General features: G+C 47.1%; 1 protein-coding gene across 1 annotated transcript in view; it reads right to left on the reverse strand.

Moving 5' to 3' along the window:
* Positions 1 to 452: 452 nt before the first annotated feature.
* The window catches only part of LIMD1 (LIM domain containing 1), a 34,336-nt gene continuing 15,642 nt past the window's right edge, over positions 453 to 19,146 (reverse strand). The window contains exons 3-8 of the mRNA XM_075055371.1: positions 12,701 to 12,768; positions 11,337 to 11,399; positions 9,728 to 9,858; positions 8,555 to 8,606; positions 7,796 to 7,864; positions 453 to 6,822 (exon numbers count right to left, since the gene is read on the reverse strand). Coding sequence (XP_074911472.1) covers positions 6,685 to 6,822; positions 7,796 to 7,864; positions 8,555 to 8,606; positions 9,728 to 9,858; positions 11,337 to 11,399; positions 12,701 to 12,768 — 521 coding nt within the window. The 3' untranslated portion in view covers positions 453 to 6,684. The remainder of the gene's footprint in view (positions 6,823 to 7,795; positions 7,865 to 8,554; positions 8,607 to 9,727; positions 9,859 to 11,336; positions 11,400 to 12,700; positions 12,769 to 19,146) is intronic.

The raw sequence follows: 19,146 nt of genomic DNA on the forward strand, positions 1-19,146 counted from the left end.
ACTGGATCCAGCACTCTGGGTATCATCCCCCAGTTTTGGGCAGCTTCTTGCCTCCCAGAGCCCCAGGAACTCCCCCCAAAAGCTTCTAAGGAAGCCATCCCCACCAATGCTGTACAGGAGATGCCCATGCTGGGATGGGAGCCTGCTCCCACCCGTACCACATCCCTCCCCAGCTCCTCACCCCGGGAACCCTGCTCTCCCCAAGAGGGACACCAGAGCAGGATGGCCTCCGATGGGACTGCAGCAAATACCAGCCACCTGCGAAGGACTGGAAACCCCCAGTGAACCCCACCGAGGAGGTTCCCCCCGCCTGTTGCTGCTTCAACGACTGAGGCGGGGGGAGACGAGAAAGGCAGAGGTTGGGAAACCATCATTTCACAGCGTAACTCCCTCCCCGTGGACTCGGGGCAATGACAATGATCATAATTTTAGGAAAGACTTGATGCTGAGCATTGCTTTACGATACTGTCTTTAATGACTGAAATCACAACAGGCCAGCGGCTTCGCCCCTGCTGCCGGCCTTCATTCTTTATAAATATTTAACAGCACAGAAGAACAGGGCTGTGTTCACAGGTGGCTAAGGTTAGTTACACCAGCACAATACTCTCTAAAAACCTAAAATACTCTCTCCTGGAGTTGAGCTTTGAAGGAAACATAAACAAAACAATTAGTACCATTCAGTATCGTTAGCCAGGCTCTGGATTTGCTTTCCAGATACAGAAAGCCACAGCCTGCGTGTGTATGTGCCCAGGTCCCTGTTCGGCCATGCACCGCAGACCTGCTCCGTGGGGACGAGGGTTGATGCCAAGAGGGCTGAGAACCGCAGCCCGGTCATCCTGCCACCAGGCTATCCTTGTCATCTGCCTTTGGGGGCTCTATGCCATGTATTTTCATGTGGGGATAGTTTCTTCCCAACGCTCATCTCATCTTAGCGGGCTACTGATGCATATTGCCACGCAAGCTTCTGGCTGCCCTGGAAGAAAGCGGTGTGAGGATTTTTATTGTTCAGAAAAGCTTAATTTTGGTTCTCCTTAGGAAAGGGGTGGGTGAGCAGCTCCAGGGTCTGTTTGGGCTCATGGCAGGAAAATGCCTGCCCAACTGGCACCAGTAAGTACATGTAGTGCCACTGCAGCCAGCGAACAGCAGGACACAGAAACAGAAAAGAGAAATGAATGCACAAACACTATGCGATGAGAGGAGCAAACCCCCTTCCAGCAACACAGGCACTGGGCCCTGTCAGAGGATGGGGGAAAAGAGATATGTATCTGGACATAGCCCTTCCCTGCCCGCAGGTACTGACTCCGGAGATGTTCCCCCAGCGATGAAGCCTGGGTCAACTTTTCCTTATATTCACGCACAGAAAGTTGCTCAAATGCACCGACAAATACTTGGCACGGGCACAGAGGTGTGAAAGGCAGGTCTCTTGCAGGCAGCACGTGCCGCATGTCCATGTGCCTAGGCATGACAGCATGCATCACCCTAAAAGCGAACACAGAGCACGCAGCCAAGGCTGACATGGCAGAAGCACAGTCCAGACAGGTGTACGCAGGTGCACTACCCCTCAAAACCCCCTCTAATAAATGTCCAGAAATATAATAAACCAAAGCAAATTCCCTCCATGCTGCCTTCTCCCCTGCTCTCTGTAACCACCTGCCCTCTTTTCCCTACAGCTACTCTATCTGCTGAGTCACATCCTTCTTTCTCCATGCACCTCCACTGCTTCAGTACATCTTTTTGTTTATTGAACAAAAAAGTTGGCAGTCCATTTCAGCCATCGTTTCAAGACATCTTGCACACTGCCACAGATTCACCCTCAGGTATGCCTTGTCTGTAATAACATCACTCTGCTCTTGATCCAACACTGACCTACGCACACACATTGATTTTCATGTACGTGCGCAGCCTTATTGGTTTCAGTGGGACTGCCGGCGCAGTTGAAGTTCAATGCAGATGGAGTCCTTCATGTGATTTTCTCAGCAACAGCAGCGGAGTACAAAGCTGCCGCTGCATCGACCAGCAGCAGGCTGATAGTCAGGTAATTTGGAGGATCAGGTCAAAGCGTTCAAGTAAGGATGGAGAGCATGCGTCAATTTTCCTTGAAGCAAAGACTCAGTTTTGCTGTTGCTGAAATAATAAAGTGGTAAAATTTCCAGGGAAGTTTAAAATAGGGACTAAATTCATTAGGAAGCCTGTGCCTGCAATTCTCCCCAGGGCTGTGAACTCACAGGAGACAGAGGTGGAAGTCACAGCAACGCTTATGAACAGACCCGAATACTGAAATTCAGAGATGCCAAAGATTTGCCCAGTGCTAAAAAATCAGCACAAGGAGAAAGCACAGGAAGATATTTACTTTCTTCTCTCGGCAGCCAAAGATAACCTTTTCTTTTGAATGGCCAGCCAGACCCATACCAGCTCTTACAAGCGCAGTTTCCCCCTTTCAAGGCTGCCATAGCACACCTGATGCTGATGAAACTCCACCATTTCCAGACCAAGGTGCTATTTACTCTGTAGTAAAAAGATCTATCAAAAAGTCATTTAAACCCTGGAAGACTGGGAAAACATTTTAAAAGCCCCCAAATGAAACTCAGAAACTGAAGAGCCACAGACCTCATCAAATGCTCCTCACTGGGGTGTTTGAAACTGCTGTTCCCTGTGTTTAACATCAGGGCAGTTTCCTAAATCACTTTGATCATGGGTGTTTCTTACACTTTAAATTACATGAAAATATCTGCTGCTTCTATAGCTGGGGCTTTTCCCTCGCTTTTATGCAAACATCCCTATTTAAATGAGTTTCTGTATTCTAAACAATAGAAATCTAACAGCATGATCTGAATGAAAAAATCTATTAAGCTCGGGTCCTGAAAGCAAATTTCAGGGAATTCACTTAACTATTTGCATGAGAGTTACTCATTACTGGCACAATGGGACTTCCAAGGCTCCCTTATCCTAAAACCAGTCAGAAAAGCATGCGGGGGGAGGAATTAAGACTAACTTTTCATAGCACATTTCAGCACCTCAATAAATAAAAAGACAACAAGGTTCACATGAACAGCAAAACCCAATACGTATCAGCCAGGAGATAGGCAGAATTTAACACGTTTTCTGAAATTCTTCCACAGAGGACACAAAGCCTTGCACCTCCAGCTCTAGGGGTGCCTGCCTGCCCGTTTTTCTCTTTGGGGGAGCTGCCTGAAGGCAGGCAGTGAGGGCTTGCAGCTCCACAGATGTCTGCCGGGGGAGCAGGAGGAGCAGAAGCCTCCCCTGTGCAGGGTGCCCCTGCCTCCCCGCCAAGCCCAGACCCACCGTCAGGCAGCTGCAGAGCCAGGGACAAGCCGGGGACAATCAACAGGGACTCAGACACCCACAGCCTTGGAGAAATAATAATGAGCTTAAATGAATTCAAGCTCCCAAAGACAAAAGCAGTGCAAGTTAGCATGCATACGGGGGCGGAGCAATGCGGGGGCAGAGCAATGCAGTAGATGCTTTAGCTTCAAATCCACAAACTCATGCCGTCTGTTTTCAATAGCTTCACATTGTTGTTTCTAGCTCTTCGTAAATACAGGAAAGGAGAGCATTGGTACTTAATAATTTATACGGGACCTCAAAACTGAAAGTAGGGCAGCCTTCACTTCCCCAGAGCTGAGGGATACGGGACAGCTGACAGGAGTAACAAGACACTGTGGGAGCAGAGATCAAACTTTCCAGTGATGCAAAGGAGGCTTCTGCAAGACAGCTCGCTACAAACAGGCTGCTCGAAGCTTTCCACGAAGGGAAATTGTCCTTCTCCCTTTCCCCTTCTTTCCTGTTTACTTTGGGGGAGGCTGCAAGAGTGAAACAGTAGTTTAAACCGCAGCTTAAAAGGAAAATAGCAGTCCCACTAGTGTTTTCAGCTCTTTCCAAAACGAAGGCCAGAAAACGTGCATGAGGGGTTGCTCTAAAAATCAAGAGCTACCAAAAGCCTGAGCCACACAGCAGCTGATCTCTCAGACAGAGCAACAGATGAGCAAGGCTGGCAGCTGATCTCTCAGACAGAGCAACAGATGAGCAAGGCTGATGTTTCCAGCTCACTTCCAGAAGCCACTTTGATAGCTCACTGCCTTCGCTGCCAAAGGAAGCTCAGGGAGAGGAACCACCTGCCCAGGGCTCTCTGAATTATTTACCAGGGACATCAGCTGGCGTTATTTCCCACCTCAGTCCCTGCAGACAGTCCTAAGATCACAGTCATACCTTGAAACACCCCTGCCCCAGGCCTAGCTGCACTGCAGGACACAAGCTGATGCGATGCTCCGGGGTGAGAGCACTGCAGGATCTGCCCCAGCTGGTTTGTTGCCCCCGATCCATATTGCCTGGATATAGCACCAGTTATATTTTGTGTTGGCTCCCATCCCTTCACTATCCAGCATTTGGAGGCTAAATTTAAGGCTCTAGGGACCTCACGTATTTGGGGTCAATTTTACCTCCTCTAAAATCACAGGTAAAACTCTCCAAAGATATATATATGCCTCAGAGCCATGTGTACTGCAGTGGGAAAGTCCCCCCGCCAAGCCTGGAGCTTTCGGTCACTCACTGAGGGGCTGCATGTCCCCAGGAGAAACAGCGCTGCAAAGCCAAGCTACAGCAAAGCTGGAGCTCCGGATGGTTTCCAGCGCAGGACTGACCTCCCGCCACGTACTGCTGTCCCCATCCCGAAGAGCAGCAGCAACAGGCGCAGGCACTGACGGCTGGATGGGGCAGCAGGCTGGATGGTCTGTCAGCCCCATGAAACTCCATGCCAAAACCACCAAGCTCCTGAGGCTTGGGCAGTTTCAGATGTTCACATTTCAGCCAAGGCAGGCTGATACAGATGTGCAGGAGGGTGCTGACAGGCCACTGGTCTCCATTTGTTTTACAGCAGATGCTTGTGCCTCTGTTTAATACTTAGTGCAGCAACTTGCACCATGCAAAATGGAAGCCCGGGGTATTTATTAGCATGGGCAGAGACAAGCAGCTTGCTGCTACCCGGTGCCTGGGCTGGTCCCGATGGGTACACTAGGCAGCCTGACTACATGGTGTGAAGTTCAAGCAGCTGCCTAGCTACAACCCTGCTACTGGAAAAGAGGTTTGGTTGAACCATAGTGAGTTCTCAACATGGGCTTATTTAGGGAGTCCCAGTGCCACTGCTCAACTACTTTGTTGTAGTTTCCTCACTAAAAAGATTTTCAAGAATGTCATTGCAGCCTCTACCAACCAGAACCAAATTTATGTCTTCAGCGTAGATACATGAGGATTTAACTAGTTTTTCCCACAATATGTTGGAAAGGGTAGCTAAGATCCCCAGCTGCATCTGAGGCTTTAAATTAAGAGCTTTTTCTTAAACAAAAACTTTGTACCTGTACATGAAGGTCTGCACAGCTTTGGTACCTGCAGAACATGCACTGCAGGCACACCTATCATACATGTAACACATACTGGGGGAGCAGATTTCTTTGATTGTAAAGCAGGGAGGGGTCAAAAAGAGAAACAATTTGCCTTTCTGCTTTCTCAGCAGAACAGAAAGTAAGGGTCAAACTCTAACCCCTTGCTCAGATAAGCTGTTATTGTTCATGGGAGCAAATCTGTTTATACCAACATACTCATCTGAGTACAGGTTGTGGAGCTGGGCTCTAAATCCCTGTGTAACAAAGCCTTTGTAACGATCTCAAGTTTGTTCCCAGAGCTCTAAATAGGCACCATTATGAAATGGCTTTGTGCTGGGTAAACACCACAAGAAGGAGTGGCCAGGCTGGGGGCTGAGCTGTGGGGACAAACTGGAAAACTCAGGCAAGTCTCTGCATAGCGAGAGCTTTTTTCCAAAGCAAGCTCTGCAAGCAAGAATGAGGATTGATTTCCCCCGTGTCCATGTTTTCAGCATCCCGACCTTTCCTTTCCAAATATGATCCACTATTCAGACTCTGACACAGCAGACTGGGCCCTGTGTATCATGCTGACACGCAAACCCGGGCCCCAAGTCATCGCAGTAGCTCAGCCTAGCTTGTTCCAGTTTTTTGTTCTGTTTGAAATGGGATGTCGGCCTCCAGCTGCCAGCCAGCATGCCTGGTTTGTGCTTGAAGAGTTGGTGCTTTTACAGCAGACTTGATACCGGAGTTCGGGGAATTAACTGGAAGGTCTGAGTATGCCATTTTGCACAGACCCCTTTCTTTTCTTTTCCTAAAGAATTAATAAAAAGAGAGAGAGAGAGTCTAAAAACTGGTATTAATAGGTTGATGTCCTTCAGGGAATCTGATGAAATGTGCTTGTCAGGAAACACTTAGCAGACTGACAGGATGTCCCCAGCAGGCAGGCAGGCCAGCCTCTGGCTTTTTAATTGTGCATGGCACGATCTGAGTTCATAGGCACGGCAGCAAATTGTGCTTTCACTGAAGAATCCTCCAAAATGAGCCAAGAGGAATCTCCAGACAGCAGAAAAAGGCACGTAAACCAATCAGTTTAGATAACACGCCACATACTTGGTCAAGTAGACATGGTCTGATACAGCTGGAACTCACAAGCATATAAACTCTGGGAATCCAGCAAAAATCTCTCATATCCTTTTTCAGGAACATTGTCGACTGGTGAAAAACATGCACAGGAAATCAACTGAGGGTGGGGAGAGGGAGATCATATAACAAGTCTTCTGTCCCGGCTTTCTGACGTCGGCCACGCTGGCTAGTAGTGGTGCTGGTACGCAGCTGCTGGGGTTGTGCCGTTCTCTATGTGTTTCAGATGACAGGAGTGACAAAGCAAATGTTCATCTAGTGGGTAGCAGCGATGCCCGTCTTCGTCATTCAGTTCCATCCCACAGTCCTGCAAAGAGAGGCCATGCAAATTATTAGAGCATGTGTTCATCTTCCAGTGTCAACTGGGGTCTGGCTTCCAGGAAGGGGGTTTTGTGACAAGGATAGAAGACACCCAGCCAAACAGCTCCTTCCCAGTAAGTCCAACATGTGCCACGAGGAGGAAAGCATCTGACATTGGCATTTTGAGGGGCAGCCTTGTACAAATTTGTCTTAAGCAGTTTTACTGAATAAGCTTTATCTCGTGGCAAGGTGCAACCCTATGTATTTTAAATGTGCTCATGTCTCCTTACACTCTCAGGTAGGATTCAGCTCTTCATATTACATTAATTGCAGCTGTACTGATGTGAAACCAGCCTGCTGGGTCAGGGCCTCTTTTCACTGCATTATGAACACAGTGAGAGATGCCATCTATTTATTTTAATTCACAGCACAGAAGTATGAAGGCTCTCTGGGAAGCCCTGCACGGAGATCAAACAGTGTTTAAGAGCTGGCATCTCTTGGGATTTTTTTTCTGCAGCCATATCCTTCCTCCAGCCCTGACGACACATTCATTTCCCATGAGAGTGACAGTAACTTACACTGCACAGTATCAGTCATCACCTTAGCATTTTTGTACAACCTGACTTGGAAATCGGATACAGTAATGTGATCTGGAGCTCAAGGCTTCTGAAAGGCAGCAATAAACCTTACTAAGTCACCACGTTTCCTTGATTAACAAATAAACTGCCAAGTTGAGAAGTGGTAATTAACTCTTTGCCCATAACTTCATGGATAGCAAATGAAATTGCTGAGACACATTGCTGCAAAAACTTTTGTCCTCAAACTGGAAATTTCTCAGCCATGGATAGAAAGAGTTGCACAATGCAAAGTTTGAATTGCTCATCTGCTGCCATTGAAAGGGCGGAGATTTATTTGCCTCTTAAAAATAATACTAGTTATCACTAGTAAGTGCCCAATCCCTGAGAAAGTTGCTGACCCACCTCGCAGTGATAACATTCCACATGGTAATCCTTGTCCATGGACACAACCCGAATGGTCTCATCAGAACCCTGTAAGCGTTCAAGCAAAAGAGAAGTGACAAAGGATTACAGCAGGACCAGACACATGCACTCTCTGTAGATTGCCTCCTGCAAGAACGTGAACGTTGAGGAAATGCATTTGGGCTGCTGGTTGGACAGCACAAATAAATCCTGCCACCTGCAGTTATTTTTACAGTAAAGCTTCATCATCAACTGACTGCAGATATCCTCTAAAATGTAACATCAGAAATGTAAAATTCTCTCTGTTTAACAGTCACATCTATCTCCAGTCATGCATTAATGATTTAGTAATTTCAATATATCACATTTCTCAGCATTTTAAATTGGTTTTGCCCAAGATGCATTTCCTGCAAGTATTAAAATGAGTTAGTCCCAGAGGGGTCACACAGAAGTCATTCATGAGTGCCACCAGCATTTATTGACATGGAGGAAAGGTATCCCGAAAATAAAACTAGCAGCAGTGCAGGAGATGAAAAAACCAGCCTGGCCCAGCAAGAATAAGCTTCATTATCGAGCAAAAGGGTCACATCTCAGGAACAGCATTTGAGTTTAGTTCAAAAGGTTGCACTCCAGAGGAAGCGATCATCTCTCCCCATCCGCAAGGACATTCGTCTTGGCACAGGGTCAAGTGTGAAAGAGAGCAAGACCTGAGACGTGATGCTCCCTCCCCTGAGGGGATGTGGAATTAAAGGCTCTCACCTCGGAGGGCAGAATGGGAAGTCCACACGCTGCACACTTGGGAGCTAAAACTCTGGAAGAGCAATGAGAAATTGAAGGCAAGTTATAGATCAACATAAAAAGAGAGGCCTGTAAGTTCTTGGTGATAAGATGAAAAGCTGCAGCTGTAAATAACTTATCCACAGGAAAGCTTTGCATCCCGAGATCAAAAATTAATTTTAGCATTGATTGTAAGTAATGCTTGGCACACGTTGCTCAATCAGGCAAAAAGAGACCTTATGTTTTACACTTAGTGCCAGAAAAAAACCCAAACCCACTGTAAAGTTCTTGGCTGCTACTGAGAGATTTGGAAAAGAGAATGAGGAGAAACTGAGCAAGACTCTCCCCAGAAAAACACATCAAAAGAACTGGCAGCCTCGGGGCAGGAAACCTGAGAGAAAATACTATGGGACTGTATGGTTCCTTAAGGCCTTGTAACACAACATAACACGATAAATAAATAATTAAATTAAATTGCAAGGAAATATGCATAATTTCAGAACAATGGTGGCACATGGAGGCAACTCTAATCTTGGCACAACACAGAACAATTCCAGGGGCTGCCTAAGCAACACTTAATGCTCTGCCTGCTCAGAAAACGGAGCAAGGAGCAAAGCGAGCCAGGACACTCAAAATGTATGCAGCTCTAGTATTATAACTACCAGCTAAGAGCACAGCCATTTTATTTTACTGTCTAAATGCCAAGTGATTTTTTAAGTGGATTTATCAGTTGTTTAATTTAGAGCTGGGTAACTTTTGCTTTGCAGGTTCAGTGGTGATTCCTTGAAAGTCAAACTCAGCCCTTCAGCTACTCAAAAAGTAACTCACATTGATTTCCACAGGCATTCACAGTCTTACTTTAGAGTGGACTGATTTCTTACATTACTGAACACTTCATGAGCACTACTTCTCACTATCTCTGCTTTGCAGAAGGGGCAGCTGAAGCCCAGGAGTTAAGTGACTTACTCAGAGTTACACAGGAGTCAACAGCAGGACAAGAGGAGAGACATTGGGGATTTCTAGGATCTAGCCCCATCCTCAAACTTCTAGCTTCTAGCCCTGTTCCTATTTTACTAATCCACACTTCCTAACTAGCTGAAAAGCTAATTAGAGACTTGTTGATTGGAGCATCTCTGCTGTTTATTTTGTCCTTACTTGTGGTAATCTCTGACACAGTAGATTTTGTTTTCAGAGTCTACAGTGAATGGCACACCATCCAGACACTCGTTGCAGACCACACATCGGAAGCAGCCTGGATGATATGATTTCCCGAGAGCCTGCAGGATCTGCAACAAATGAAGAGACAGGAAAAATGCATGTGAACAGCCAATAAAGGTGAAAATAATAAACACACAGCTTTATGCAAGGCAATGCTGCTTATTCATCAGTGGGCCTGTGTCTTTTTTCAGGCACCTCATCTGAAAAATGTGCTAACAGGGATGGAAAGGGCAGCTGGAATCAGTATATATCACCTGGTTCCAGAGAAATTAATTATTAGCATGGGTAAGAAAACAACTTAGAGTCTCAGTCAAGGTATTTAGCATTACAAAACATAGAAGTGATGGAATTTAAAGGAAAGAAAATTTCTGAAGCCAACAGTTAGAGAATACTTAGCAGGATCACAAGGCAAGACGTAGCAGGACAACAAAACGAAATACATCTTCATAATCTCCATGAGAGGCTGAAACAAATACTATTGCTAGGTTTTCATAATTCCTTAGATATCCAAGAGCTTTGTACTCACTAGCCTGGCTTTCTAACTAACACAGACTATGGAAACTGCGTTGAACTCAACAGCTGCAATTCACCTGCTGGCTTTGGGGCAGCAATTACTACCTGGAATATCATGGTCCATCAGCCAAGCAATCAGACTTCTGAGTATGAAATAGCTTTTCCAATTTTAGTGCTTTCCAGTGTAAGCAGGCAAGCAAAGATAATTAATGATAAGCATTAGAAAATCTTGGGAGACGTACTGTGAACTGACCACCCAGAAATTCCTAATTTCTTTGCCTCAGCTGTAGTTTTACACCACCAGCTACACGATCATGAATTTGTCTCCCTCTGAATCACCCACAGCTGAATGCTGCCCGGTGCCGGCTAAAGGCCAGCTGACCCCCTGAGCTGTGACCCGCTCCATGCACATCTTGAATGGATGGATGGTACCTGCTGTAGGCTAATGAGAGCTGCCTGCTTCAGCAGGATGTCCATGCATCTACTGAAGAGTTTGCAAGGACTTGGGGCAGATCTGAACTGAGGTCTGGATCACATACTCTGGGTCAAACCTGTTCCCCAGATCATCAGCACTCACAAAAAATGGCAACAAGACGAGTAGCTTCATCCTGAAGGTATGTGGGAAGTCTCAGCGTGACTCCAGGAAAGACAGGCTCAGCAGACCCGCACCGATGCCCCGCAGCCGCGGAGCACTGCAGAGCCATGGCACTTCTGAGCAGGAAGCATCGACAGGATTATGAATACACTGCCCAGGGTAAGCCCGAAAGAGGATGAAGGAGCTGAAGGCTCTGCTTTTCCATGTGCACTGAAAACAGGCAGAGCAAAGTCTCTGCACCACACACAGCAGGGTGCCAGCTTTACTTCCTCGCAAAAATCAACAAAGGGCTTAGTGGATTTTCTTTTTGCTACCAGTCTCACACTAGGCACACTACCAGCTGATCACAGACAGTACTGGATATGAATATATTTTGCTTTTGATGCATTCTTCTAAAAAGCTGTGGGATTTTTTTCTCCTGAAGCAATTATCACTTACCATGTCCATTATCAAATGACCACAAATGAAACACCTGTCAGCTGACTGCTGGAAACCAGAATACTGCAAGGACAAAAAAGAATTGGCTTAAAATTTCACAAGGCTAGTCGAGCATAAACAACAATGTATTGTGGGGTGTTATTTGCATGGCCTTTTTCTGTACTCTTTACACAAGCTAAATTTTCCAGTGCCTTTTTTCAGCACCTGAAGCTGTGGATGGGTTCCCAGAGGATATTCAATAAAGACACCAGACCTCCAGGGTTCAGAAAGAGTACAAGTTCCTGTAACTTCCAAGTCCTAAATTTAAGTTTAATTGAGTGTGTCAGTAAATACCATAAATGCACATGCAAATAAGGCATTTACTAAGACTTACATGCTTATTTGATCACATGGATCTACAAGACAGGAACTTACTTGTGTTTATCACAACACAGTATCTGTATATATAGGCTTGGAAAGCCAAATTCTTCCTTTGGTTACACCGTTACAGGTCTACTGAAGCTTCTTCGAGGTCAGTGGCATTGTCCCAGCTCCCTGTTAGTATAACAATCAAATTTGGCCCAGAGCAACTTTTCTGCTGCTATTGCTGAGATCTAATGGTAAGGAACTGCCTGTCACGTCCACAACATGCACCTCAGGCACAACACCCTGTTGAAGGTTTCAGTCCTATCTGAATGGTGGAAATGCAAACAGGAAAAATGAAATATTTTAGATGCATTTAACCAATCTTTCCATTTTCAGCCTGAATAGAATATACTGATGAGAGCAAAGAAGATTAATTCGCTTCTCTCTGACAGAGATCACTAGACTTCCCCAATAAGTAGGCAACTATGACTTTTTCAAGTCTCAATGAAGGCTTCATCTATCAGGACTCAGGGACAGAAGGGTATATGGCTTTTTATGTCCACCAGCCAAGGAGAGGATCATGGGGTTGCTTCATGCTCAGGTATGTTCACACAGAATCCATTGAGGGCAACACAAAGATATCCATTAAGATGCCCAAGCAAACACAGTTCACTGGAAAGAGAAATTCACTCATTCATTCTTCTGTAGCCATTCATCTTGCTCCTGCCTCCACGGCATGGCCACAGAGACAGGCTTTGAAGGAGCCATCGCAAGAGATCACGGCTTCGACTAGGTGCTCTGCACTGCAAAACCATGGCCTCTCACTTGGTGACTTCCAGCACCACATGTGGGCAGCCACCATGGCTGGGGCTGACCCTGGGTAAACGGTGGAGCAGAAGGGCCAGGCAGGATGCTGGACCAGTGCTGTGCAAAATGCAGGCAAAACTGACAGGCAGAAAGGCTGTGTGTCTGCCAGGGAGGCTGAGATGTGCCAGCACAAGGGTCAGCTGTGTGCTTACCAGGAAATCTTCTTCACAGAACACCTTGCCGTTGACAAAATAAAAGGCTTTTCCTCTCAGCTTTCGACCTGAGGAAAAAAAACCAGGGAGAGAAGAGAAAGGTCAGCAGAGAGCAGGGAGAAAATGTGAGCAAAAACAGGCTGCTGAGAAGCAAACTAGGACATCTGAGCATGGCTGCCGCACAGCTGGAGACGAGCACCCAACCCCAGCATGGGTCTTCTCAGCCTCCAGCCTGATGAACCCCATCTCCTCTTCCACTGGCAGTCACTGATGAACGCCAATAGCTGGATCCAGACAACAGTCCCACCTCCGGGCAGGAGGAGGTAGCTTTGCAAGCCTGGACCACCTCCTGGCTGATTACAACACAAAATAACCTGGCAAGAGCGAGTGAGGGTAGCCTGACTCATGCTGGAAAACACCCCAGGAGAGGAGCAAGGAGGAAAGAAAGGCCATGCAGAGAGTGATCCATACTTGACAGCGTTCCTCAAAATGTCACACCTGTGCTGTTCTGCTAGAAGGTGCCTTCAACCAGCAGCTGCCAGGTAAGCCACTGCAATACCCAACCACCTGGTCTGTCCCCAGCAGAGTGCAACGCCGGAGCGCTCAACACGCTCCTCTGCTCCTTACCAGCACATTTGCTACTGCAGTTGCCAACATGAGTTTGAAACCATTTAAAAAAGAATTTTTTTTTTTTTCAAACCAGAATGTTGTAACAGAGTCAAGATGAAAAGTTTTTCCAAGAAAGGACTCTACATGTGGGGGAAGGTTTATATTTACTGCAGCTTTTGTGTTTATGCCTCACGCTTGCTGTCTGTTTTCAGTTCCACGTAAGTAAGGCAATGCATGCTCCTGCTGCCACCACTTTTAAACACCCGGCGAACAGGGCTAGGTTTTATTTGTTTATAAAAAGCTGCTCCTACGTCTTTGCAGCCTGGTTTCTCTATTCACCCAGGGGTTTGAAATGCAGCCTAGAACTGGAGCGGTTCTGCTTGTGCTGCGCGGTCAAGGAGCCCCAGGTGTATGCCCGGAGGCAGCGCCTGGGGCAGGGGAGCAGCGCTGCCCAGGCACAGCTGGAGCAGGACCTGCTACAGGCTGCTTGCAGGGACCTGCCAGGCATCGCTGGAAGAAAATCAAGCCTCCTGCTTGATATGCTGCACGTGGCAAGTATCGTTAAAAAAAGTGATCATTGGCTGCTGGGTGTATAAATGCGGACAACACAGGGCACTGGTCTGGAGGTCACATCTTGGTGCTTCATGGCATGTGCCTACCTGGCAGCCTTCGATGAATAACCATGCTGGCTGCAAAGCTTTAAGAAAAGGAGGAAGCCGAGTAAAACCACCTCAATAAACTACAATCTTTACTGTCTCCTGAGTACACCAGAGGGCACTCTCAGACGGGGAAACAACTCCCGCTCCTCCTTGGGAAACGGAAATGCTCCAGTGAAGCTCTAAAGTTTCAGGCAGACCAACATTTCACCAGTAGCCCTTAGTGCCCTGCCCAGGTTTCAGCCAGGAAGGCAGGTGGAAGACGTGGCAGCGTGTTTCTCGAGGAACAAACCCCGGTTTGCACATGCAGCAGCTTCGTGGTGAAGCTGCAGGCGTTGCTCAGCTGCGTGTTTAGCGGGTGGCGTAGGAGCCAGCCGCACGCTGCCCCAACATGCTCATCATCCCCTGTTCTCCTCTAATCCCAGCTGGGGACAACTGCATTACCTGGAGGTCAGAGATGAGCCAGGGCACCAGCCCATCCTTGCACCAATGCAGACATCAGACAGGACATGGAAGAAAACCCGACAAACCTGAAAGCATCCCACTCTGATTTCTCTCACCCACCCTGATGCTTTGCCAAGGTTGCTGACACCAAAACAGGACCCAGAGCGCAAAATAAAAAGTATCTGATCTTGGACACGTTAGCTTTGTGGCCCATAACCAAGGGTGCGTATTTATATGATGACCCCCTCCTGCATGCCTGCCTGTCTGCAGGTAAGCCCGGCATGCTCACCAGCAGTTGCAGAGCCCCAGTTTCTGTGGAGGGGAAGGAGAGGCATGGGGATACCTGGGATTTGCAGCACCCTTGTCAACAGTGGTCCTAAGTGAGTTAACAACAAGCCTGATGCAGCAAGAAGTACCCCTGAAAATCTCCTGCTGATTTAAATACAACATTGGGATTTGGCACTCCTAAAAATGAAAACCAAACAAAAACCATTTAACTTTGATTTTAATTTACGTGGTAGCATGGGGTCCAGTTGAGTGCAATGGGCAGGTGCCCAAGCGACTTTCCACCTGTATGCAATGTCTCTCCTTAAAGACAAGCTGGCAGTGGTGAGGAAAAACATACGCGTGGAGCTATGCAATGAGGAGACATTTCTTTGGATGAAGGCCCTGGCCGGTGCATAAGCAGCCATTCCAGTAGAAGAGATGAGGTTTGGATCACTGCCACCACATCATTCTTCCACGGTGACAAAAAAAGCATTTACCAGCCATTCTGCACCCGGTGTATTTTTAACACCATGACATTAGCATTAGGCCAAGATTGATGGCGACAGACCTTCAGAGAAGGTGCCACAGCCAGCACGTTGTGTCTGGGCTTCTGCTGCAAGCTCATTCAGCAGAGGGATAAACGCCTTTATAAAGGATTTATAATTTGGCTGTTGGCATTATGTGGGTCCATGAAGAAGAGGTGCTGACACCAAAAGCACTTTGAGGGGGGGGGGGATGATTTAATTACTTTCTTTAGGGAAGAGGTGGTCATTTTGACTATTTTTGGCTCCTCTCCATGACTCTCTTTAAGCCTCCGGCAGAAAAGGAAAGGTGTAAAAGGAAATTTGCCAAAACCCACGAGTAATCAGGTGTCCCTGCAGCCACCGCGGGAGTGGTACACACAAACAGAGCCGAATTCTTCCTCTGCTTCTCTCAGCCTCTCCCTGCCCACATCGGGATGGACTTCTCCCAACATCCCTTTGAGGCGAGGAAGCATCTCCTCATCTTACACATGGGAAAGCAAGATGCAGGAAAAGCTCACTTCCCCACGCCGTGCTGGGGACCATCCCGGTGGAGCTGGGAAATGCATGTTCTGGCTGCAGCCACACCAGTAAAACAAACAGTGCTGGGACTGCCCCGCAGCGCAGAGCAGGATGGCCGTAGCTTCTGTCCCTGCGCTGAACTCCCTGCTACAGGACAGTGCCTTAAATTAAACAAGTCCCTCTCAAAAGCGATACTTCTGACTGTGTGCCTGCAGAGGCTGGCACATGTTTCACTTTAACACAGAGATGCTGTCATACTTTCACCAAAAGGAGGGATTGAGAACTTAAATGGCATATAAGGAATCACACATTGATCACTGCCTACTTTAAACATGCATCACTTTAAATATGCATCGTGATGACTACAGAGGCAAAATCCTTTGATAAACCCAGGAATATCAATGCGTGGCTTGCCACTTTCAGGATCAATTGCTCTACTACACGCCTTAAGCTGCTGGCTCCTGACCATATTTTACTTTCACTTCACCCTGAATTTAGCTAATCTCTCACCTGAAAAAATTCAGACAATTAAAATTCTTCGGCATTTCAACCGTACTGTCTTCAGTCATTGTTAGAAGATTTCTTGTTCCTCTCCTTGCCAGGAGGTTTGAGCCCTGAGCTTTTATGTATGGCTCATCCCTAACACATCTGTCTAATCTGTTTAGCTGTGGGACCTTCAGGATGACCTCGAGGTCATTTCAGCACCAATTTCAGAATATTTCAAGCTTAGTCACTAGTGCCTTTGTGCTAAAATAAACACACTTTGCTTAGCAGCTGATAATAGGCATACCATCAGGCTGCACTCCCAGGATGCCAGTGCTTTTGTCCATAATTTTCTCAAACGACAGCTCTCTCCTTTTGAAGGTCATACAGAAAGGGGTTTACCAGGGACTCGCAACGGCCAAGGATTATGCTGGGAGATGCATCATTTGCTTGCTGGGGAGCCAGACCCAACTTTCTCTTTTGAAGTTGCTTTTCCATTACTTATTAAAAGGACAATGGGGTCACAAACCCATGTTCAAAGACAAGATATTGCTCTTAATGCATATAAAGGTACAAGGCCAGGTCAGGATCCCATGGCTTTGTGGGGACACGTGACCAGGACCCAGCATCGCCAGGGAGGCAGCATGGACCTCACTTCTCCAGGCACTGCAGAGCTCCCTGTGGTATCTGCACAGCAGATGGGCGAGAATCACTGCAGACTGGCAGCTGCTTCTGGGTCCCTTCCGCGCTGACAGCCCTGGGCCTCTGTCATTACAAAAATCAGTCCTTCTTAGAGCACCACAGCTGTAAGATAAATTTGGACATGCAATTATTAATGGCAGGTTAAATACAAAAGGATTTCAGTTTCTGGATTTACTGGATGTAACCTCCTGACACACCAGCGGGACAGCAGGCTGGAAACACGATCCATCTAGCTGCTAAGGATTGAAACAAGCTCCTCCTCAGTCCCGGGTGGCTCTGGCTCAAGCTGCAGTCCTTCCCCCAGTTTTCACTTCCACCACATAAAGCCGCGAGGAGGTTCGGATCGAAGAACCTATGCTGGTCCGTCTGGCAGTAAGACGGGCGCAGGCAGAGCCCAGAGACCTTGTCTCCCCCGCACCATTCAGAAGTCCCTGCTGCCCACAGTTCAGCAGTACATGAGACCCACTGGTCCCTGGCCAGCACGTGCATTTTTGGAGCCCTCCATGGATACTTTACTGACAGGCAGTGTGGCATCCTGCCATGCACGGCAGACTAGGTCAAGCATCAGAGAGCTCTACTTCATTTCTGCCATCTGTCCCATGTCTGTCGGCCACCCTTAAAGCTGGATGCAGCACTGAGGCTGACACAGAAGTGTCAATATTTCCAACCTGCTCTTGAACTGGGGCTCCACAAAAGGGTCACTTAGATGCCTGCACGTCCTCTAAATCAGGTAAACTCAGACTGCAATCAACTGGCAGACACCCCACGTCAGACCAAAGTCTTGCTGAAACCATGGGCTGGAGGATAGGATATCTCTTAGAAGAAACTGCACTAGGACGTGTCTCTCAACTGTACCAGCTGTATTGTAAAATTGCAAAAAATGCCCTCTGCACTCTCACCAAACATTTGAGGTGGTAAAACAAAAACCTCTGAGAAAAAGACCTGATGCCTGGAAGCCAAAAGCATGCTCTGGCACATGTAAGAAAAGGTCAGCCACCTCTAACGGCAAAGCAACCACAGGCGAAGGCAGAAATGGCTCCTCAGAGGGAAACATTGTGAAACTACAGTAGGCAACACAACTGAGCAACACCTCTCCTTTGCTGATGGCAAACCATTGCAAGAAGATATTCAATTTTTTTTTCTTTTTAGGGAAAACCCCTTAGAAGCTTCAAAATTCAGAGGTAAGATAAAGTCACCCTGGGACAAAGCAGCGCTATGATCCTGGGAGTCCCTGCTGAGGGACTGGTCTTCAACCCAGTGCCCAGCCGCTCTCTGCATTGCTCCAGGGATGGCTGCCCTGTTGCCCAAAATGCACCAAAACCAGGCGGCCATCGGAGCTGGCCTCCCACCCCATCACCCACCGACGGTCATCGAAATGCCCAGAGACTTAGAGGAGGAAGGAGGGGGAGGCAATCTTTGTGTCCTCGGTGAATGTAACTCTGCATCGAAACTATAAGAGAGAGCAATTTTTAAATTTCTCTAGGTATGGAAGAGGCCTCAGTGCTTACTAAGCCACTACTCAGAAAATTACTCTCAGGTACCCTTAAAACATTATAAGAAACCCTCTAAAATCTTTACAGCACAATTAATCCTATGCCTGTTCTTAACAAAACCCAGTACTTTGAAGATGACATTATAAAATAAAAAGACTAGAAAGACTGGAAATACATTCCATTAAAGGTTTCAACCTTTTTTCTCACATTGTCCTAATGATTTCAGACTTTCAGCCAGCACTAAAACACATGCAATCAACTCAGACCACTAGCATATTGATAAAGCCCTGACTGCATCCCCTGTTGTGTGAGCTGAACACTTGCAGCTTTCCAGCAGGGATATCTACTGAGGACACCTGGACCATGCCAAAGCCCCTTCAGCTCAGACCCCAAAGCACTACCGCCCTGAAATCTGGCCAGGAGAGGAAAAAGTACCGTCATCCTACAGTGAAAGCTGCCCTGGTTTTTCTCGTCTACGGCAAGCACTTCTTGTGCCAAACAGCAGGGATTTCTCACCAGCGAGCTGAGAGACTGAAGACAAAAAGTCAGCAAGAACAAAGCAGCAATTTGGGCTGGAGCAGAAACACACACTGATGCCTTCCCTGTTTCCCAAACTGTAAAACCAGGTACATCTGAATCTTTTCTGACATTACTTTTGCTAAAAAAATATATATTATTTACTACATGGACTCTGGCATGATAATTTTATTAAAGGGATGCTGAGGAAGGATTACTGGCAATACTGTGAT

The sequence above is a fragment of the Buteo buteo genome, chromosome 2 (assembly GCF_964188355.1).
Source record: "Buteo buteo chromosome 2, bButBut1.hap1.1, whole genome shotgun sequence".
Taxonomy (NCBI): domain Eukaryota; kingdom Metazoa; phylum Chordata; class Aves; order Accipitriformes; family Accipitridae; genus Buteo; species Buteo buteo.